Consider the following 22,986-nt stretch of genomic DNA (forward strand, 5'->3'; position numbering starts at 1 on the left):
CACAGGAATGCCGGAAGGTGAACCCCAAAGACATCCGAAGTCCCGAATGATTTTCCTGTAAGGAAACGGCTGCTGAGCTTCGCACATTTTTCAGATTTAAAAAAAAAATCAGAAATGAAATTATTTTATTCTATAATTCAGAATTATAATGATGCCGATGTTTAATTTCTGTTGCTGATTCTTAATCTGGGGGCATCTTCCTTCCTGTTTACGTATATAGTAAAGATGATGGAAAAGTCCCCAGAGATTGAGAAAATAAAACTTTCTTCGCAGGCTGACCACCCAAATACTCTCGTCGGGGCTGTGGATTTTCGTGGACTCCAGAGCTGAACCAGGACGCCTTCCCCGAGTCCTCCATATCCACGTGTTTTCCACTATTCGTCTTTGTCCCCAGGAAGGGGTCCGTGGTGCACGCTCTTCTGGTCCACGTGATCAAGTTTTATTGCCCCGCATAAAGCCAGCTGCATTTTTTTGTGGGTTTGCTTAGCGCCGTGTTCCAGGGAACACCTAGTGCATTTTTGGAAAACCTTAATATCCCTGGACTCTTGACTTACCTTTCCTGAAAGTACCCCCGCAAACAGAACACCTACTCCAGAGAGCAGAGGCAGCTGGTGAATTAGGATTTCTTATTGTAGAAAAGCAACAGGTCAGTAACCAAGTGTCGAGGAATGGCTGTCAGGCCAAAGATTTTTGCCTTCTAGGTGGAGACTCCCACTTCCCACCGATCCCTGTGGGGAAGTCCAGCCCTGTCCCCCGGTGCTGGTTGGGGCTGATGCCCTGCTCAGGAGGAGGGGCCTGGCCAGGGCTCTTGCTGGCTGGACCTTAGTGGCCCTTGCTGTGCACTGGGTAGAGCAAGGTCATGTGTTCTGCCCCCTTGAAGGGCAGCTTCTCGTTGGAGTAATAGTGCACCACCTCGGGGATGCTGTCGAAGACGGCGCTCGTCTGATCCAGTGTGTACTTGCTGTCTTTGGTCTGGGCCACTATGATGTGGACGCACCCTTGACTAGTCCTGAAACAGAACAGGATGGAGGACACAGGAGTGAGCGAGCAGGGGTCCCTGCCCCCGACAGCACTCCCAGCCAGAGTGAACGGCAGGCAAGTTCCTGCCTGCCCCAGAACTGCTCCAAACTCAGCTCTCCAGGGGCTCCCAGAGTCCCCGAGGCCCTTGGCTCAGTGTGGGTCATCCTTGGGGTGTTTGTCCCTAAAACACACAAGTCATCAGGTCCTGGACAAGAAAGAACAAAAAAAAAAAAACAAAAGAAAAAGCCCAATTTCCCATCTCCTGTCTCCTAGATCACCAACTAGCGCTTACGCCGTGAATGAGAACACTGGGGTGCGGTTTAAACTCCCCGCTCATCACGGGACAAGGACGTATGTAAGGTTTCCGCTTTCTTTCCTCCCCAAAGAATATATCAACAACAACAATAATACCCCTGGTTTCCTCCTCCCTCCTGCCCCATCCCCCAAGCCGTGAAGCCTGCTCCCGCTGTGGATAGCGACAGCCGGCCACGGGGGCCCGGGATCTCAGCAGCCCGGCTGTTCCGGGCGCCGTGCGTCCGGTGGCCGGCCCGGCCTTCCGAGCCACGCTGCTCAGACACCCCCAGCTTCTCCTCCCTCCAGTCTGATTGTTTCAGCTGCTGGGACCCGCTTCCTCAGGAAGGAAACGCTGCCTGGGCCTGACAATCACCCTCCGTCATGGCTCCCCGGAGCCCCAGCAGCGGAGCCACGAGAATTTCCATGATACAAGCCCCACCAGGCCCACTGGGCAAAACGAACGTTCTGGCAGAATCAGGAGGGGGAGGAACAGCAAGTCAGCGTCTCCTCCTTCCCCAGGAGAAGCTGGTGTCCGAGGTGTGGCGGCATTTTGACGTCAAGGGATCAGACTCACTAAAGTCCCGAACACTAGGGAACAAGAGAGTCACCGAGTTGTCCCCCTGGAAATTCTCCCTTCTGTCTGGGATTACGTCTGTGCTGGGCCTCGCGGAGGGCCTGGGCTAGGTCAGGTCACAGGTGGCACGCACTGAGTCACGCGGGAGGAGAGAGGCCATCCGAGTCACAGGAGACCGGGGACGTCTACCAGGACCGGCCCTGCATTCGGATCCGAGCCTCTCAAATCCTGTGGTCCGAGCGAAAGCACCCTACTTTCTGACAGTACGTACCCCGCGGGCCACCCTGAGATCAGCTCTTTTCGGACCCGTCCTCCACCCCCAGGGAGAGCCCACGGGCTCCGGTACTCACTTCAGGGCGATGGAGTATTTGCTGTTCCCCGACTCGCTATTTCGGACCAGATAAGCAGCTTCTTTGCAGGGCTGGAGTCGGCTCTCGGCCTCTGCGCGGGTGATGGCGCCGTGATACCAACTGTGGGGGGGTGATACCAACTGTGAGGGGGGCGCCCACGTCAAAACACAAACCCAGGTGGGGCCTCACACCGTGGACGGTTCTTTTTTTTTTTTTTTAAAGATTTTATTTATTTATTTGACAGACAGAGATCACAAGTAGGCAGAGAGGGAGGCAGAGAGAGAGAGGAGGAAGCAGGGTCCCTGCTGAGCAGAGAGCCCGATGCGGGGCTTGATCCCGGGACCCTGAGATCATGACCTGAGCCGAAGGCAGAGGCTTTCAACGCACTTCTCTCGGAAGGTCAGTGGCCTGATCCAGACCCTGTCTCACGCTCAGGAGAGACGGAGACAGACAGGGGTAATCTGGATCACCGAATCTGTCTGCAAGCGGCCTTAAGAGGACTAGGGTCCTTGAAAAGTTTGCAGTCAGTGCAGGAGGACGTGAAGTCGGGCTCGCGGGCGGCAGCGCGCTTTCGGTTCTGCACAAGCGCAACGGGCTTCGAACACAGGTTCTCATTCACAAGCCCCTCCCAGACGAGAATTCATGAACAAAGATAATCAGGTAAAATGGGTGAGCGGGCCCCCCCCCCCATCAAGAGGCTCCTGGTCACTGTTGTGAGAGGACACGGATGGGACTCACGGCTGCTTCCCCAGCGGCAGGCCCAGGGCCACCTTTTCGCCCTCGCCGTGGTCCGGCTTCAGGACCTTCTGGGTCCAGCTCTTCTGCCGCTGGTGCTGCTTCGCTGGGTCCTCCTTGACGGACGGCCGGTCCGAGCCCTCAAACTGAACTGGAAAGAAGGCTCGTCGGGCACAGAGCCCACGGGGCCAACTGTGCAGGCCTCAGACACCCCCTCCCCGCTGGCTTCACGACTGTTAGGTGCCTGCCTGACCCCGGACGGCGGGCGTCACCGCAAGGGTCCCCGACGGCCACCCTCCTGGGAGACGCTCCTCTGTGCCCAGTCGTGTTGGAATGGGCCCGTTTACCGTGACTTCTAAAAACCGGGAGTTTCAGTGTATTTAGAATAAACGATGCAAGACCGTGTCATTATATGAAACCAAATAAGCCGTTTCCACCAGGAAATGGTAAAAGAGAGAAGCACGCTTGGGGACAGAAACTCCTGGGCAGCCGGTGGCATCTGGGCTGGACAAACACAGATGTTCCAGAGCCGGCCTCAGAACGGACCCGGGGGTCTGCGGTCACGCACCTCACCCTGTCCGCCCAGTCCTGACATGGCCGGCACTGCCCCTCGCCAACCTGGCTTTACTGGTGGGGGAGAGACCCCTGACGTCTTTAATTCAAAGGAAGAGGAGGTTCTGGCTCAGCGACAAACTAGGTGCTGGACGCCCTTCCCATCTCCCGCCCCCGAGTCCCTCCGCGCATTAAAAGGGCGGACTCCTGGGGGAGGGTGACCGGCAGAACCGCCTGCTGGCCCCCCCCCAGGCCTCCCGGGCATCCCAGTCTGCCAGGTGCGGAGCCGCCGCGGACTCGCAGGGCCCTCCACAGGCGGGAGCGGACTTGGTCCCGTGGCCCGACCCGGCAGTCCGAGTGGCTGAGCACGGAGGCCGCGGCCGGACAGGGATTCTTCAGCGGCGCCGTGTCAGGGCCTCAGCCGGGGACCCCGCGCACAGGGGTCCCGGGAGCCCGGGCTGGGCCCTCACCTGACAGCGCCCACGCGATCTGCTCCTTCTTCCACTCCCACGGCTGCTCGTACTCCGCGGCCGGCCGCTCGTCCTCCGCGGGCAGCCGCGCCCTCCGCTCGGGGGCCCCGTCGGGGGGCTCGTAGGGCGTGTCGTAGAGCTGGGGGGCCTTCCCCACCAGCTCCTTGGAGCTCCGTCTCTTGGCCGCCGTCTCCGCCTTCATGCTGTTCTCGCCCGACTCGCAGGGACCGTCGAGCAGCTGAAGGGCCTTCACCAGGGGGTCCTTGGAGCCTCGGCGCCGGATTTCTGGAAGACACGCGCGGACAGAAGCTGGAGTGCAGCAGGCCCCGGACGCCCCTCCCGGACCCGCTGGGCCTCCGGCGGGCTGCACGGGCGCTGCAGGGAAGCTGCTTGTCCCGCAAGCCCGATGAGCGGGGAGTCCCTGAAGACCCATTCCACAGTCTGTGGAAAGCCACGAGGCCACGGGCACCTGCTCCCCGCCCCCCCCAGGCGGCGTGGTTTTCACCTGCCCCGTTTCTACACGTTGGTGGAAGGCTCAGACCCCAGGACGTCCTCTGCCGCCGCCAGCGCTCGCTCTGTTCCCAGCGCCGGCCGCACGCATGGAGGGAATCTACGTCTGCTGGACAGAGTTCGGGACTTCCAGGCATTTCCAGACAGAGGAAGCCAGACACGGTCATAGCTAACCCTGCTGGCCAGCGACGGCGGCACGGACGCCAGCAGCCAGCACCCCCAGCGGCACCGGCTGTGGTCCCCGACCCTCCGGCGAGGCTGTGCCGCTCCTTCCTAATTTACAGAAGGGAAGGCTGAGGCAGAGGGTGAAGGACGCTGTCCTCACCCAGACGTGGCAGGGACTGGACGCAGGGGCAGGGAGCCGGGCTCCCCATGGCTGCCCCTGGCCGGACTCCAAGTGGAAGAGAAGTGGGAGATGGTGTCCCCCGACACAGAAGGTCACTTCCAAGGTAGGAAGCTGTGTGAGTTAGAGTGCACTGGGGACCACGGAGGGCTTGTTCCCATAAGGGGGAATGAGAGGTGAGTTCAAAGGTCAGAGGCCAGGAGGGCCAGGGGTGGGGGCTGGAGCGTGGGCATGCTGGGCTCCAAGGCAGGGGCACACAGCCCACACCTGGGCTAACAGGTCCCATCGACCGCAGCCCTGCCTTCCCCAGAAGGCACCCAGCAGCTAGGCAGCCACAGCGGGAAGGAGCCGGCAGCCTGGGACTCAGCAGAGGCCTTGGCGGGGGGGGGCATCTGCCCTCACTGTGGCCCTTCTAGAGGCCCTCCGGGAAGCCCTCAAGCCCCCGGACACAGTCAAGAACCCTTGAGCACAAGCATCTCAGGGCACCACCCAAGCCCGCGAGCCCCCCACGGTCTCCACATGGCCTGGGACGCCGGCCATGCCCAGACCACCTCTCTCCTCCAATTTCTTCTCTTCACACCAGCCCGTCCCACTCCCTCAAAGTCCACTTCCTGACACCAGGCAGGTGGGACTGCGGACGTACTCCGTTCACGCTGTCCCGCCCTGTGTCCCGGGGACGCCCGTCGAAGTCTCGTCCTGGGCTCCTCGGCTCTCCGGCCACCCCCCTTCCATGGCCACACGTGCCCACGGCTCTGGGCCTGCCCTCCTCTGGGCGCACACACTGATCACTGCTGTGTCTGCCCCTCCAGCACGGTGGGACTGTCACGTCTTACCTGGGGAGGACACGCCGTCGCGCTAAGAGGAGGGAGGGGAGGAGGCCCCCAGCAGTGGGGATGCGGGCTCAGAGAGACGAAGGTCGCAGGGGCACCACGGAGCCACTCACAAATCAGTGAAGGGTTAGGGTGTGAAATAAAAGTGACCAAGAGAAAAGGAGAGGGTCAAAGGCAGAGTGGCGCTGTTTGAGCTCTGGGCGGGCGGATGGGGGCCAGGGGAGCTGGGGGGGGGGCAGAAGGGCGCAGTGCCAGTAACGTACAACGGTACGGTGACACTCGGGTGCAGAGCAGCTGACTTCTGTCACCAGGAGGGGCAGCGGGCAAAACGCTCAAGGGAAAGTGAGAACATCAGGACACTAAATTCAAAAGAGTGAGACTGCACGGGGCCCCGACCGTAGCCCGCTCCAGCCAGGCACCCTGCGTCAGTGGTGTCGGAGGCACCCACTGCCCGGTCCCGGCGCCGAGCTAGCCGGTCTGGGGCACGGGATTCTTACGGGACGTGAAGCCTGAGAAGCCCTTGCACACTCCCTAGTCCCCAGGGCCTCCATCTGAGCTCCTCCTGCCCCCAAGCCTTCCCGTCATTGCTAGCTCCCCAGCAAGGAGAAGGGTTCTCCCTGGGTCTGAACCCCCACATCGAAGGGTGGGAGGTCCCACCCTGGGGCCAGGCTGGTGCCTGGGGCCATGTGAGGCCCTGTGGGGCTGCCTGTCCGTCCACACCCCTCCTTTACATTATTCTAGATGGAGTTATAGGGAATGAGAAGCACAACCTGCTCCTGGTTCGGGAAGACAGGGCTGGAACTTAACAAGAGCGTCTCTGTAGAGCTAAGAGAAAGGAAAGACAGGACACAGACTTCAGAGGGTGAACTTAGAAACCGTAAGTTTCTGATCAAAACCTCAGTGTGCCCTCAGTTTGGACGGCCTGGGCAGGCAGGGGTCCGTTTTCCCATGGTCCTGCCCTCAACTCTGTCCCGGCTGACTGAAACAGAGGGTCGATTCCAACTTTAAGACACAGAAGTCCTGCTCACAAGGAAAGTTCCAGGTTTGTGTTGTAATAAGTACGATAATGAGGGTCCAGAGTCCTTACTACGTGTGTTTGCGCGCGGCAAGGGCCTGTGCCCCCGGGACTTGGTGGGGGAGGCCCAGAGGGCGGGCGGGCAGCCGGCCTCGGGTAGCCCCTCTCAACAAGGTGTCGTCGGGGGAAACCAGGGCTTGCACCGCCCTCCACCCCCCCCAGCCCCCCCTGTCCTCCACCTGGGACGCTGTGGACACAGGAACAATCGGGAGCCGGGAGCCGGCCTTGCTGGGGGAGAGGCGCCCGGGACGTGCAGGGCTGGCCCCGGGAGGAAACGGCCGAGGAGGAGGAAGCAGAGAGGAAGCCACGCCCCGGCCCTGCCGACAGAGGCCATTTACTGCGGGGACAACAGAGTGCAGACGAACGCCACCGCCCGCCGCAGGAGCCCGCGCAGGACGGAGCCGGTCCCTCACTAAGCCGGCTGTCGTCGGCAGACGCGGGTCCTCCGCGCTCGTCCGGAATTCTCTTGGAAGACACAAGGCTCCCTGCGGCGTCCGAGCAATGGCTAAATGCATGGGACACGCGTGTACTAGGCGTGTTACACCAGTGTCAGGCATGGGACACGCGTGATCCCATTTTCACAGGTGACTGAACCGGGGGCGGGCATGGTGGGGGCCGTTGGAAGCCCTGACGCCCGTGGTTCACGCCGAGCGTCGGTCACCATGCTGGCACGACCATCAACCCGCTTGGAGGCTGTTCCTCCCTCAGAATCAGAAAAGGGATGTTCCTGGTCACATCTTTTATTCCTACTATTGCTTTTGATTTAAAATGACGAATGAGGGGCACCTGGGTGGCTCAGTGGGTTAAGCCGCTGCCTTCAGCTCAGGTCATGATCTCAGGGTCCTGGGATCGAGCCCCGCATCAGGCTCTCTGCTCAGAGGGGAGCCTGCTTCCTCCTCTCTCTCTGCCTGCCTCTCTGCCTGCTTGTGATCTCTCTCTGTCAAATAAATAAATAAAAATCTTAAAAAAATAAAAAATAAGATGACGAATGGGGCGCTTGGACGGCTAAGCGTCCAGCTCCTGGTTCTCGGCTCAGGTGATCTCAGGGTCGTGAGATCCAAGCTCGGGGGGAGTCTGCTTGAGATTCTCTCCCTCTGCTGCTTCCCCTGCTCTCTAAAAAATAAGTGAAACGACTTGTGTATTTTCTTATTGAATAAACCTAAATGCCCGAACAAAAGCAGACGTAACTCAGGAGCCCTGAAATCTAAGTTTTACCAGAAAGTAAAGACTAATTACATAAGTCAGAAATCTTCTGTATTTTTTTCCATAATGGTTTTTTTAAATGGGCATCCCACGGAGGTTCTCCTCTGGATCTGTTTGAGCAAGCCAACAAAACCCTCTGCGGGCAAAAATAAAACTGAAACCCCCCGAGACAGGATATGGACCAGTAAAAGCGGATGTGGAAGGACCCAGCATCTCTGCTGTCCACATGGACACGGCCGGGAGCGGTTCTGGACTTGGGCGCCCTCGCTGCAGGCTGGGCGCTTCTAACACCCCTGCACGGGGCCACGGGGCTCAGGCAGGGGGCCGGTGAGCCTGGCGCCGACTTACAGGGTGCCAGCCTTGGAAACGGGTCTCCTACCGAATAACGTGGTCTCGGAGCTGCCAAAGACCCTTCCCGTGGAGCTCCGGACGCTCCATTAGGTACACTTTCTGCTAATGATTCTGCTAAAATGTTCCTGCTAGTTTAGCAGAACAGAGAGGTTTACGCTAATACTGCCTGTATTCATAACCCTAACCTCAGGAAGAATTTATTTATAAACTTAGCAATTCCTAGCGTTCAAGGTTAAGAGTAAAGTTTCGGAGGGATTCCTCCAGTGATTGGGCCATCGGAGAGGAAGTAGTGCCTTTTCTGTTCCTTCCTCTGTTCTGATCCTGACTTCACGGCACTCACTGCACCTTCCAAGGCCCTATTTTCTGGTCTCTTGGTGTTAGGTCTGTTTGCCTCTTGGGTTGTAAGAGGCATGTCAGTCCTCATGCCGGTCCACGAGGACACGGGTCAGGTGGGTCTGGTTTCCCGGATGCCAGAGCCCAGTGCTGGGCCTGGCACCCGGTGAATGAACGCCCGAGGAGTGTCTGCTGGACGGTGGAAAGCAACATCGCCAGCGGCATTCAGGCAGCCGGGCCACCCCACCCTGCAGGGACCAGCGAGGCCGGACAGGGCCCGGGGTTCCCTAGAGCCTCACCATCTCCTGAAAAATGCAGAAAATAAAGAAAAATCCCTAATATTTTCAAGAAATAAGCATTTCTGAAGTGGGACATGAGCACCAAGGATACAAGAAGCAACTGGACAAAAATGTAGAAGGTTTAAAACAAAAACAAAAACAAAACAAAACCCCAGTAGCAAATCTTTTATTTCCAGCTTCCGATCAACTCACTTCCTGTTATTCTGTCCAGCTGTGGGCTACGGAGAGAATTAGTGGTGTACTCTCTGCACGGATCAAGAAGGTGCTTTTTGACAGAGGTTTTAAGAGACTTTAAAATTCATGGATTTTCTTAAGACAAAATAAGCTATCAATTTTTTAAAAGTTTAATAAATTTGAATTTAATCTCCAATTGAATTAATCTTATATTCCTAAACAAACGCATTCACGTAAACTGTAAACAGAGGCTCACACTTAATAAACCCTCAAATATCAAACACTATTATTATCATCGCGTTTATTTCATGTTGGACAATTCTGATTTTTCAATACAACCCTCTTTGCGGGTCTGCGTGGAAGGACGCCTTACCTAATAAAGTGCCTTTGCACCCATCGTTTCAAAGGGGTCCATCCAATCTGGAGGGGGGAGATTCTGGGTCTACTTTCTGCTGTTTCTTAGGTCTATGAGCACAGACAAGTCCGGGTCTCTGTGATTTTGTACCAAGAGGAGAGGACTGGAGTCCATGAGCCCCCAGTCTTGTGAGGAGTTTATGGGGGGGGGGGAAGCAGAGCATTTCCCCCCTATTATCAGTGAGGCCCCACGAATAAACAGCTGGGACAGTGTAGATAAATTACTTATTCCGGTTAATGAGAAAGAGAAGAATAAAAATTAAAGGACAGAAGAAAGATAAAGATAAGTCAAAATTATCTTTTTTTTTAAAAAGAATATCTTTTTCCTCAACTTTAGGTAAAAGTAAAACTTTCCCTCTATTCCTTACAAGCTTCTGATATTTTTTAAAATTCTGACTAAGTTCATTTTCACTTCCTTTCATTCACAGATTTCGTTAGAGGTCACAGTCCAGTGACCTTCAGGGTCACAGCCTGGCCAGGGTACACCCTCCCCAGCCTTATCTCTGTGCGCAGGGAAGCAGGACACGGCGCCCCTTTCCTGCTGTAGCTCATGTTCATTCTGAAGCCTGTCCTGACCCTTCCAGGATGCTGAGTCCCCTGTGCTCGCCTCCTCTGAGACCAAGCCCGCGGGGCCTGTGCCTGACGGTTTTTCAATCTGTTCCCAAACGGGAGAGTCTGGAACGTGTGGCCAACGAGTCCCTCCCCAGGCACGGAACGCTCAGACAAGGGTGCCGTGGGTCAGTGCTCAGAAACACATTTTTTCATTATGGATTAAAGAACATTAAAAAAAATTGGGTGAATAAATTACTCTAAGTTTCCCAAATAAATCTAAGTAACTTAGTTCATAATATTTTTAAGTATCATTGATACGAACTTAAGAGAATTACGAATAAAAGGGGAAAGCTGGACACTAAAAACTACAGAGCGAGTGCTTTGCTCGTGTTAGAACTGTTCCAACTTGAAAAGTCCCAGCATCTGCTGACTTCGGTTTTAGGCGGTGTGCGGGGCCCGGGCTGGCTCAGACCAGGGCAGCCGTTCCTGTTTTTGCTCTGGTGCCGTAGAGCTCCTTGCACCGTAACACAGAGGACCTCGTCATGGGCACACCTGCTGACCACGTGAAGCCCCCAGCTAGAGATTCACGACTCCCCTTACCAACGTCAAAGCTTTCAAAGCAGCCGAGAAATGCACATAACCAGTCTCCACCCTGAAGGTCACGTCCGCAAACTCACAAGCGTCATTTCACACAGAATTAGGAAAACACTGAAGATCCTGCAAATTCTCACACCGAAGGATACAGAACCAGAAAGGAAGTTCACTGGGTATTCTGATCCTGCTTTGGGTCTGATTTGTTTCTTCCAGTCAGCATGGCCTGATTCAGGCCGTCACTTCTTCCCCACACTCAGGGGGTCAGGACCGCTCCCCTGCCAGCGCGTGAGGCTCCGCCCCCTCGCGCCCCTCGCACTCACCTGTTATCATCTGCTGCGCATCGTAGGGTTCCATGTAGCCGTCATTCTCTCCTGCCCTCTCTGAGTCCCTCTGGCCTTTCGTCCTTTTGGCATCATAAGGGTCAGCGTAGTCTTCTAAAATGATGACCTTGAAGGAACCGGAGAGGGGAGCGGCAAGGGTTAGCACACCCAGACGGCCCCGGTGTCAGAATGGCTACGAATCATCTCAGACTCGAAGTCATGGTTCCCCCAGTTCTGGAGTGTTCGCTCGGGCTCACATTACTGTCCACGTTACCGGGGGACAAACTTCTGATCTGTCTTGGCGGCGTAACCGACTGGCAACAGTTCACCCACACTCTTGCCCATTCCCCAGCACTGCCCGGCAGTCCGTTCCGGGTGTGGGGGGCCCTGTGGCAGGACGGGTGGTGGGCGTGGAGGGTGGCGATCACTGCAGAGCGGAACGAAATCAACACTCCAACCCCTTCCCTGGGATGTTGATCTTTCTAAGGCCAACCTGGTGGGCGACACGGACCTAAGTCAGTCCGTCCCCCCGTGACACCGAGCGTCCACTGGCACTGCTGAGACACCGTGAGGGGGTCACCGGAAGACAAAGGCTGCCTCTGATCCTCCGGGGATCTGCAACCCCTTGGAGGGAAGGGCTTCAGAAGAAGTCTAAGGGATAGCCCCAGACAGGACTGGGGGGTTCTGGGATCCGGAACTCCCGGGCTAGAGTCAGAGTTCTGGCCGGTATCTGCGGGAGAAAGCATCAAGTCTTCAAGAAGAGAAAGGGGCCCGAGAGGTGGTGTGTGTGGTCGGTTCTACTCTGCAGCTGCTGGGTGACAACGGAGGCCCCGCAGCTGAGCCTGATAGGCTCTTCTTGGGGGCAACAGTTTTGTGGGAACTGTATGGGGACAGAAAGCACACACTTGCCGGATAGCAGTGTGCCCCCATAATATATACTCTTTACTCCAGCTGAAGAGGGAGACAGGGGTAAGAGCCAACGAGCAAAGAAAGGTGAACGACTCAAGGGAGGAAAGGCCCGGTCCGGCTCGGGTCTCCAGAGAGTTTCTGGAGAAGCAGAGAAGCATCAGCAGTGCCGGCAGGAAAAAAATGAACAGAGAGACACGGGGGGGCGGCAGCCTGCCCGGGAGGAGACAGCCTGAGGAAGGGCGGACCTCCACAAGTGATGCCCCAGCAGCCTCCGCAGAGTGCCCCCAGCTCTCACTGCCCCCCCGCCCCCCCCCAGGAGCCGCACTCCCAGGACAGACAGGAACGCCAGGCGCAGTACTCAGCCTGATCTGTGTAGACGGAGTCAGTCAGGGAGACCACTGGCTAGTATTTGGGTGAGCTGGGTCATTGCTCGTCCCCCCCCCGCACCCCGGCCGGGGGCCAGCATGGCACAGGTGTGCTGTCAGTACGGGTGTGAAGGACAAGGGGGGACGAGCAGAAGGGCCCAGTGCAGACACACATGGCGGGTGCTGCGGGGTCCCCATGGCACGCAGGGAGACGTGTGTGGGGGCCTGAGCAAGAGGAAGTTGGAATTCCCACGACAGGCAGGGACGGCCTGGGCCGGGGCCTGGAAGCTCCGTCTGAGCCCTTCTCTCCCCTTTTTCACCCAGAAGAGTGAGTTTAAAGAACAAGCACTCAGGGACGCCTGGGGCCTCGGTCACTGAGCGTCTGCTTTCAGGTCAGGTCACGGTCCCAGGACCCTGTATCAGGCTCCCGGCTTTTCCCTGCCTCCTGCCCCCCCCCCCCGATTCGTGACATCTCCCCCTCTCTCAAATGAGTAAATAAAATCTTAGAATAAAGAAACCAAGCAAACAAAACCCAGCTCATCTCTCTAAGGATGGAGTGGGTCTCCTCCCAGAGTCACGCTCCTTTTCTCAAGTGCCTCGCACTGGACGGTGCCCAGAAAACCTCTGAGGCGTAAGAGGCAGGGATCACCTTCTCTCCTGCTCTGTGATTTCCTTCAGGGCACTTCCGTGTCCCATTCTGTACCCACTGCAGCCCATGGAGCCCGGCACGGCTGCTGCTCGTGCTCCTCGTGCTGCTGCCCAGCAGACGTTCACGGATGGGATGTGAGCTGCTGGTACCTTGGCGAGGGGGCACTGGCTGGGGCAACCATGCCTGGACTCCCACGCTAGCAGGGGAGGGGCCGGGTGTGTGCCCTCCACCTAGTCCCCAGGGCTCTGAAATCCATGCTTCCCTTCTGCTCAAAAAGCATAAACGTATAGATAGATCTGGCTTTGCAATCCCCCTGGATTTCAAATTAAAATAAACCGCATTCATAAGGAGGTCAAGTTTCACAAAGCAGGAACGTCTCACTCACTCTTCTAAAGGGCTAACAAAATTAAATGCATGGTACATTTCTGAAAAGTCCCCCACACTCAGAGTAAAGATTTTCCAAGATGAAAACAACAACAACAACAAACAACATCAAATGTAACCACGTGAAATGGTCCCTTAATTGTTGCCAGATGTCGGAGGGAGGCCCACCCTCACCTTCCCCGCCGCACAGAGAAGCCCAGGGCTGAGCAGGTGCGCCCTGCTCGCTCCTGGCCGGCCCCCTCAGACAGGAGGCCCCAGCCGGCTGCATGCTCACCGTGTCCGGCTGCTTCCCGGTCTTGCCCTTGTCCACTTCGGGGCCCAGCGAGGCGGGGGAGGAGGACGCGGAGGAAGAGCTGCTGCTGGTGCTGCTGGTGCTGCTGCCCTTGCCGTTCTTCTCCTGAGTGTCCACCTTAATGAGCCTGCTGATGTAGGTGCCGCAGCCCGCGCTCCTGGCCGCGCCCCGGGGCGGCTCGTCCTCCGTGGCCCGCGAGTTCTTGCGGCCCTTGCCCGCCGCGGCCTGGATCAGGCCCTGCAGGCTGTCCCGGGGCGGCCGGCTGTCCCTGGGGGCGCCGACGCCGGCCCTGCCGCTCCCCAGCTCGGCCGTCGAGTTCTTGCGGCCCTTGCCCGGGGCCGGCCCGGCGCCGCCCGCCTCCGAGTTCTTGCGCAGTCGGCCGCCGCAGCCACCGGGCCGGGCGCGCTCGGACGCCGTCTTCAGGTTCAGCGGGAACTCCTTGAACCACCGGGCCGCCATGGGGGGTGCCCGCGGGGCAGGCGGGCGAGGGGCGCGGCGCACACGCGGAGGGGCGCCAGGGGCCGCGGCCGCCTCATTCCCCGGGGCTGCTCCGCGTCCCCGGCCGGCCCGCGCGCAGCTCGGCGGGGTGGGGCCCGGGGCCGGGCTCTGCGGGGCGGCGGGCGCGGGGCGTCCCTGCTCTCCCCACCGAAGCGGGACAGCCTTGCCCACCCTCGCCGGGGAGACACGGGACGGCGCCGCGACGGACCGGGGACCGACGGCGGGCCGCCCACCCTCGGCGCGCCCCTCCCTCGGCGGCTGGCGCCTCCCGCCCAGATCCGCCGGGGTCAGCGCCTCCGCCCGGGGCGCGGGGGGGCGGGGTGGGGGGCGGAGACCAGCGGCAGCCGCACGGGCCGGCCCGGGGCCCCCGCGGTCGCGCGGCCCCCCGCGCCCTCGCCGAGCGGCCCCCAGCTTCGCCACGAGCCCGGCGCGCCGCGTCCTCTCCGCGCGCTCGCGGCGGACGGCCGGCCCGGGGGTGCGGGCTACGGAGAGGGGCTCTTCCCCGCGCGGGTGCCGACCCCCCTCCCTTCTGGCGCCCCCCGCCCCCGCAGGCCGCCAGGAGGCGGAGCGCGCAGCCCGGGCGAGGGGCTCGGCGAGGCTGCGGCAGGTGGATGCGCGCGGCCCGGGCAGGTACTGCGCGGCGGTTCCAGGCCGCAGGCTGCGGGCCAGGGCGGAGGGACCAGGGCGCTGGGAGGCCGCTGGGGAAGCCGCACCCCCATTTCCACCCCGGGGCGGCGGGGCGCGCGGTTACCCCCGGGGCAGCCGCTTGCTCTAGGTCTGGTGCGTCTGCGAAAGTCGGGGTGGGGACGGTGGGTGGGAGCGGACCCCAGAGACCGCCCTCTGGGGAGCTGGGGGCACTTTACCTTGAAGATGCCTCTGCAACCGCCCCCCCCGCCGTGGCGAAGCCGTTACAGATTTTTTTAGCTTAAAAAATCTAAACGCTCTGAGGGGCTTGACGCGCTCCGTCCGAGCTGCGGGCGCTGGTGATCCCGCCAGCCGTGCCCTGTGACAGGCGGCGGCGGAAGGAACGCCTGCTTACAGCCGTTCTTGGAAACAATCTTGACTTTTTTTTTTTTTAAAGTTTTACTGAGATATAATTGATGCACTCACCTGCTCTGAGCGTAGAGCTCGGAGGTATTTAGTATATGACGGTTCAGCCGGCACATTCTAATTTTGGAACATGTCCACCACCCCAGAAGGAAACCTTGTGCTCATTAACAATCATCCCCGTCGCCCGCAGCCACTAATCTACTTTCTGTCTCTACAACTTTGTCTGTTCTGGACTCTTCGTGTAATGGGAACCACAGAGTCCGTGGCCTTTTGTGTCTGGCTTCTTTTCCTTAGCATCATGGATTTTGTTTGTTTTTAAGATTTTATTCATTTGAGAGACACAGAGAGAGAGAATGACAGCACAGAGCGGAGGGGAGAGGCAGAGGGAGAGGGAGAAGCAGACTCTCCGCTGAGCAGGGAGCCAGACTCGGGCTCAGGACCTCGGGACCAGGATCTGAGCCCAAGGCAGACGCTTAACCCCCTGAGCCCCCGCAGGCGCCCCAGAGGGAGGCAGTCAAGCAGACTGGGCACGGAGCTGGGCTCCGCACCAGGGCTCCCAGGACCCTGAGATCATGACCTGAGTCCAGACCAACCAAGAGTTGGCTGCTCAACTGACTATGCCACCCGGGCACCCCGTTTACCCACTTTTTAAATAGTTCATTGTCTTCTTTTTATTGCGTTGCATAAGTCCTTTTAAATTCTTTGTCTTTCTGGAAACACAAATAGGGTACTGCTCCCGACCAAGCAATGGAACGGAAGCTCATAACTTTGAGGGTCTAAGACCTAGATTCAAACACAGGCTTCTCCGAGTCTGAGCAGAGATGGCCTGATCTTGGGCCAGTTGCCAGGCCATCATCTCCAAGCTCCAAGGCCTCACCGGCCCTGGGAGCAGTGTCGCTTAGCTCTGAGTTTCCATGAGGATTGTATGAGACCACTAGGGTTCACAGCTTAGAGAAGCCCCTACAGACCTTTAAAGGCCTCTCTGAAAGATTTAGGGCACCTTTGCTTGGGAGGGGTGGATGCCAGCCCTCTTCCGGCCCACAGGCTCGTCCGGGGATGACTCGGAAGCTGGTCCTCACACCACAGCCCCGGTTCTGCCATGAAACTCTCTGTCCACCTGTACCTGCATCTCCGGCTCGCCTTAAGGACCCGGGGCTCCGTTTCCATGCAGTTGCCGCCATGCCTGCACTTTCCCCCACCGCTGGGAGCGATTTACAGGAATTACCGTTTTCTTTCAAAATTTAATGGTTTAATTCATGTTTCTCCAAATTTAAAAAAAAAAAAAACCTTAAAAATGACTTTGACAGCCTTGTTCTCTGTAGGAAAAGGACCTAGTCTTTACAGTCACAGACCCTGTTACCTCAGGCTCTTATAATCATGAGCAAATCGTGTGCTGTCCTTGAGGTTTGCCTTTTCTAGCTGTCAGATGGGGAAACTGTCCGCCCCGAGGCCACAGGAATGTGCCCATGAAGTCCGCAGACGCACAGCGACTGCTCTGAATTGCGGCAGGTGCTTCCCGCACTGTCTCTCAGCTCTGGGGTGGGGGCTGGGCCCTGAGCTGCATCTGAGCCCGGGTCTGCGGTTCCGCGGGCTGCCTGGCCGCCATGCCCAGCGGACTGTGGTTTCAGAGCTGCTCTCGGGTTTCCACTTGCTGCCGTAGCAAATAACCTCTTTTTTAGTAGTTTCAACAGCACAAGTGACACGTCTGTTGTTCTGAACTCTGACACGGGTCTTGGGTCTCAGGGGAAATCGATGGTTGAGCGGCCTTGCCTTTCCAGCTCCCAGAGGGGCAGGACCACACCCTTGTCAGCCACGCCTCGTCACTCTCCAGCCCCAGTGACCGCGCTAGGCCCACCCGATCAGATCAGCTGGTGACTCGGTTCCTGCTTGTCATTTGACCAAACACATCTGTGCTGTGATATTGTGGCTTATAGTAAGAAACATATATTTGGTCTTCATCCTCCTGTGGGCACAGAGCTCCTAAAATCTATGGAATTTCCTGTGATAAGAGCCCCAAAGCTGTCTTTTGTTATGCTAATGAGGCGGCATTGAAGGCCAGTAGGTCCCCTAAGGATGGAGGCTGGTGGCCTGGGGGCCCCAGCCCTGTGATTGGAGTCCCCCCACCTCCAGGGAGGGGAGAGGGGCTGGAGGTCAAACACCTCACCAGTGGCCGATGACTTTATCAGTCATGCCTGTGTAAGGAACCCTCCGTAAAAAGCCCAGAAGATGGGGCTCTGAGAGCTTCCTGTTGGTGAGCGCATGGGGAATTGGGGGGACCGGGGCGCCCTGAGGGCCGGATGCTCTCTGCTCCTTCCCACACGTACCTGCCCTCTGCGTCTCTCCCACCTGCTCCTCCTGAGCTCTGTCCTTTCCCAATAAACCAGCATCCTAGTAAGGAAAATGCTTCTCTGCCATCCGAGAGTCGCTGTAGCCAATGACCTGCACCCACGGAGGGGGTGGTGGGACCCTCCAGTCTGCACCCGGTCAGCCAGAGGCACAGGGGACAAGCTGGGCTTGCAGCTGGTGTCTGAAGGTGGGGAGGCGGTCCTGTGGGACTGAACGCGTCATCTGTGGGATCTGACGCTGTCTCCGGGGAGGTGGTGCAGGAATGGAGCAGAAGAGTAGGCCACCAAGCTGGGGGTCTGGAGAATTGCTCAGTGGTGCGAGCTCGCTTCTCCCCAGACTGGAGTTGTTGACTGGACGCCTTACTATCTCCCAAAGGTTAGGACATGGGCCATTTTGTAGGGAGGCTCTTCTGCCAGCCCCAGGACCCGTGCAGTAGTGATGAGACGGTGAATTGCCCTGGCCTGTCCCACTGGCTTTGGGGGAGAGCCTGCTGGAAGAAGCCACAGCACCCGCGGTGCCTCCTTTGTTGATAAGCAATCCTTTTTCCACCCCACACCGTGGCTTTCCCACGCCTGGCTCACTGTGCTGGAGCTCCGGGGTCACCCAGCCTTTCCCTAAATGTGCTGTAACCCTCGGCGACAGAATGTCCACTGGGGGCTTCCTGGCTTGGAAACTGCTCTGGCAGGAGGAGGGGCGTAGAGGCTCTTGGAGGGTCTGGTCTCGGGGTATGGAAGCCTTGGTCCACATCCTGGGACTGGGACTCTGTCTGTTCGGGCCTGAAACGTGGGATCTTCAGCTTCTGCCCCCATCGGCAGCTGATTTCGTGGCACCGGGCCCCCGCCGCGGCCCCAGAGCAGACCCCTGGCACCTGCTCCTGGCTCCGTGCTTCTCCCCCGTTCTTCCCTCCTGCCTTCCCTGCCGCCCTCCGGGGTCTCTGGAGCGGTCGTTCTCAAGTCCAGCAGGCTGGTGTGGCCTCCCAGGTTGGAACCCTTGAGCACAGGCAGAGCAGGCCGTGAGCGCGATGGGACAGCCTGGGACTTCCTGGCTCGCCCCCGCCTGCTGTCTTGCATCCTCTCTCAACGCGGCCTGCGGCCCACGTGCGTGCGACACGCAGCTTCCCCAACTGGCCTTCGCAGGCGCCTCTGCCTGGGTCTTCAGCCTCCCTCCCGCACCGCGCCCTTCCTTCCCTCCTCCTCACGTTAGCTCCGAAACACACTGCGGTCCTGAAACCCGTCCTAATGATGCAGGAAAGACGTTAGAGCTTGAAGCCGATGGCCAGGAAAGAATCCTTGAAACATCTTTGTTGCAAAAAGGTGGTTTTATTGAAGCAGGGGGACAGGGAGATCAGCACCGGGGTCGCGCGGAGGGACCCATTATGTACTTTCAAGTTGGGAGGGGCTTAGGGAGAAGGTAAGTCTGTAACGGATTTGGAAGCAAGGTTTCCAGGGCCTTGAGGGGTTAGCTGCTGCTGGGAGAAGCCATTTAGTACCATCTAATAAAACCTGAGTCACGAGACCCCTCAGATGTCCATCGTGGGCATTTGCTTGGGGGATGATTGCCAAACAGATCTTGGGGGGTTTAGAGATGAAGGAAGTTTCCAAAGGAAATTTTACATGTTAAAGTAGACTTACCGGATCCTGGGGGTGGGGGGTCCGGGTGAGGCTAGGTTAGCCTTTTGCCCTCAGCGAAGTGTTAGCATCGGGGCCGTTGAGTCCGTAGGGGAAGGTCCCTCTGCCTGTTTCAAGAACTTGTCAATGGGCTGTAGGTTGTAAGGAGATTTAATCATTCTTCTGCCTTTGTTTCCCACGTCACTCAGACGTCACCGGGAGCGCTGGGTTGCTGGCGTGCTCTGACCCCCAGCCTTGCCCGTCCGCTGGAAGGCCGTGGTGTCCCCTGTGGCGGTCAGGGCCCGGCTGCTCCCACGACTTGGCCAGGTGTCTGCCAAGTGGTCAAGCACGGCATAGCGGCAGTGTTCCCGGGGGAGGAATGTTGGGCGGTGTTCCCACTGAAACGTGTCACTTACCCCACACTCTGACCCTCCAAAGCCCCTGGTCTTACGCCTCTAGACACTGTTTCCCTTCTTAGGCCCCAGGGAAAGAGGAACGAAGTGCACGTCGGCGGCTGGACGGGTGCGGGGCTCGGCTGCCCTCGCTGGTCGCCCCCATACGGCTCATTAGTAACTGGCCAGTAACTTGATGTCACCAGATTTAAAGCTGTTTGAGACAATGAATCTGCAGGCCGTCGCTGGTTGGCGACGAGGCTGACAAATCCCTCCCCGTCTGCCCCGGACTCTGCCGGTTTGGAGCTGAAGGTCCCGTGTCCTGCCCGGTCCCACCTAAAGCTGGGTGGGGGCCGCCCTCCCTGTTGCTTTGGGCGGAGGGGCCTTGTGGGGTGCAACGGCCCGGCCTCAGGTGGGGGGTGCGCTTCAGCCAGAACACCGCCCCCGTTTCATGTTGGAGCGAACCAGTTCCGAGGGTCGGCCGCACCTCAGAGAACAGCACAGCTGTGGCCTTCGAGCCCCGGGTCTTGTGTCTGTGCGGGAGGCCAGACCCCGGAACCCGAAATGACCGCAGAGCAGCGCGAGTGCCCGGGATTTGTAGTAAGTGCGTCCGAGGTGCGGAAGGATGGAAAACCGGTGTCACCTCCTGAGTTAGCCTGCCCGTGACCGTCTTTTTGAGCATTTTTACTTTGCACAGGGGCTCAGCCTGCTTATGACAAATAACCTGATTCTCGCCCCCAAGTCCCAAGTTCAGTCTGGGAGGCAGGATAAGAGGAGCCTTCGCGGGGCCCCGGCTGCTGGCCAAACCTGTGTCAAGAATTTGCCAGTCTCGGCGCCCGGTGGCAAAGCGCTCCGCTGGGTTGTACTCGGTTCCTCCGGTGCCGCTCACTGTGCCGTCCCGCCCGCTCCAGGAGACGGGCCCGTCGCTGCGCTGCTGTACCTGAAGTCCTGTGACGGCCCTGGGGCGGCTGGTGTCTCCGTCGTGGGGATGAGGCAGCTGGAGGTTGAATCTTCAGCCAGGGGTTGGTGCCTGTCCCGTTGGCCCCCAGCACCAAACCACACGACCAGTGGGTTGGGTAAGTGGGAGATAGACCTGTCGTGTCTTCGTCTGACGAAGAGGGACACGGCCCAGAGCACGAAGTGATTCATTTTAGTTAGTGACATCATGATCAAAGGTGTGGGTTGGGGGACTCCTAGCACCTGATCGAGTGCTGGGCTGATTCCTCCTCCCTTCTGCTCAGGCTGGGACCACCTGTTACTTGACGGTGAGAGTGGACGGGGCCCCTGTGGCATCTGTGTCTGGGTGGGGCCGCCGGGCGTCCTGGTTCAAGACCTGGCTCCCGGGCGTTGCTTGGCCTTGTGGTCGCGCGTGGGGGCCTCGGGGACCTGTGGTCTTTGTTGCCTCACAGGAAGGGAGCGGCCTTCCCCACAGAGCTTGCCGCTGATTGCCGGACATGGAGCAGCCGCACTATTTTACTTTTACTTAATTCATCTTAGTCATCTCTGCGGCCAGTGCAGGGCTTGAACTCACAAGCTGGGATCAAGAGTCTCACGCTCCACCGCCTGAGCCGACCAGGCGCCCCAAAGCAGTAGGATTGTATTTATTTATTTATTTTTAAAGATTTTGTCTATTTAACGGAGAGAGAGAGAGAGAGCACAAGCAGGGGAGCAGCAGAGGGAGAGGGAGAAGCAGGCTCCCGGCCGAGCAGGGATGGCCCACACGTGGCTCCATCCCAGGACTCCGAAGGCCGACGCTTGACTGAGCCCTGCAGGAGCCCCGGAATTAACAACGGAGCATCCTCTCTGCTTGCTGACCCGAGAGAACCGCCTCCAGTCCTCCGCTCGGGCCTCACTGGTCTGTCTGTTCATCACCGACGGGGGAGAGTTCGCGCACTTTTGGATGCAAGTTTCTCACCACAGCCGTGGCCGCGGACCTTCCCCTCGGCTGTGTGTTCGCAGCCTTCGTCGCTGCTCCGTGGTGCGAGACTGTTTAGTTCTGACGAATTCCGGCGTTTCTGTGTCTTCCTCAGGGGCTCGTGCGTCAGGCGTCCTATCCACAGTCTGTTGCCTAACCCGAGATCACCGAGGTTCTTCTTCTTTTTTCTTTTTTTTTAAGAGATGGAGGAATTTTTTTTTTTAAGATTTTATTTATTTATTTATTTGACAGACAGAGATCACAAGCAGGCAGAGAGGCAGACAGAGAGAGAGGAGGAAGCAGGCTCCCCGCTGAGCAGAGAGCCCGATGCGGGGCTCGATCCCAGGACCCTGAGATCATGACCTGAGCCGAAGGCAGAGGCTTAACCCACTGAGCCACCCAGGCGCCTCTACTTATATTTTCTTCCAAGAGTTTTATGGTTGTATTTTTAAAAATATTTATTTTCCAGAGAGAGAACGCCAGTGAGCACGAGCAGGGGGAGGGAGGGCAGAGAGAATGTCGAGCAGACCCCCCGTGGAGCCCCATGCAGGGCTCGATCTCATGACACTGAGATCATGACCTGAGCTGAGCGCAGGAGTTAATGCTCACCCCACCGAGCCCCCCAGGCTCCGCAAGCGTTTGGATAGATCTAGCACTTATATTTAGGCCTATGACTTTTTTTCTGGATTTGCTCCTGTGTGTGGTGTGATGTGGGGGCCAACCTCTTTCTTCTACGCAGGGACATCCTGCCGTCTCCATCTCTTTCGTGGAACTATCTTGGCACCGTTGTCGAAATGACCATCATTGTGGCAGTTTATTTCTGGGCTGTCATTCTGTTCCGTTGATCTAGACGTCTGTCCTCGAGTCAGCTTCTGGAAACTGTGCCTTCTTAGTGAGCTTTGGAACTGATCACCACTTGCTCGAGGAGCCACACGCATGCTTCCTACCCTCCCTGGTTTTCTGCGTCTCTCCTTGCTGAGAATACAGGGGGCACACATGATGCAAAATGGGTTAAAAACCTCCCGATGTCTCGGTCTCGCAGCTGGTGCCCTCTGAAACACCGCGTACCCCGCGAGGAGACGGGCCTTCTCACAGAAATGGCCAACTTGGGGCCTGGAGCTGTTACAACAGCTAGAAAGCTCTGGGCTTCACTGGAAGGACGGGAGGCTGAATTAGGGGCAGGATGCTTGTTCCCTGGAGCTGGGTACCAAAACGCTGGCACAGGAAGTGGTGTGGGGCCCGGGGCTTTGTTTCAGGATGGCCTGGGGGTAGGAGGGTGTAGACAAACGTGGGATGCCCACGAGAATTGCCCATGTTGAGGATGGGCATGTAGGGTTTGTCTTACTATTTCCTGTATATGTTTGAAAGTTTCCAGGGGCACCTGGGTGGCTCAGTGGTTTAAGCCTCTGCCTTCAGCTCAGGTCATGGTCTCAAGGTCCTGGGATCGAGCCCCGCATCGGGCTCTCCGCTCGGCAGGGAGCCTGCTTCCCCATCTCTCTCTGCCTGCCTCTCTGCCTACTGTGACCTACCTCTCTCTCTCTCTCTCTCTCTGTCAAATAAATAAATAATTAAAAAAAAAAAAAAAG

The 22,986-nt window shown here is 58.2% G+C and overlaps 1 protein-coding gene across 1 annotated transcript; it reads right to left on the bottom strand.

Moving 5' to 3' along the window:
- Positions 1–32: 32 nt before the first annotated feature.
- LOC111138954 (Src homology 2 domain containing E) lies at positions 33–14,247 on the bottom strand. Its single transcript, XM_022490986.1, has 6 exons — positions 13,575–14,247; positions 10,994–11,120; positions 3,996–4,280; positions 2,977–3,124; positions 2,239–2,358; positions 33–1,009 (listed from the first exon to the last, which is right to left on the bottom strand). Exons 1-6 carry the CDS (start codon positions 14,049–14,051, stop codon positions 823–825), a joined length of 1,344 nt encoding a protein of 447 aa, XP_022346694.1. The 5' UTR covers positions 14,052–14,247; the 3' UTR covers positions 33–822.
- Positions 14,248–22,986: the final 8,739 nt, after the last annotated feature.

The sequence above is a fragment of the Enhydra lutris genome, unplaced genomic scaffold (assembly GCF_002288905.1).
Source record: "Enhydra lutris kenyoni isolate GAN:26980312 unplaced genomic scaffold, ASM228890v2 scaffoldscaffold94, whole genome shotgun sequence".
NCBI lineage: Eukaryota > Metazoa > Chordata > Mammalia > Carnivora > Mustelidae > Enhydra > Enhydra lutris.

Bases quoted from the DNA above. Each gene is read 5' to 3' on its own strand.
- LOC111138954 (XM_022490986.1), bottom strand. From the start codon at position 14,051: ATGGCGGCCCGGTGGTTCAAGGAGTTCCCGCTGAACCTGAAGACGGCG. The intron at 4,281-10,993 runs GTGAGTGCGAGG...CGTGTCTTCCAG, and splicing joins TGCGCAGCAGATGATAACAG to AAATCCGGCGCCGAGGCTCC. The intron at 2,359-2,976 runs GTGAGTCCCATC...ACCCCCCCACAG, and splicing joins CTGCCGCTGGGGAAGCAGCC to TTGGTATCACGGCGCCATCA.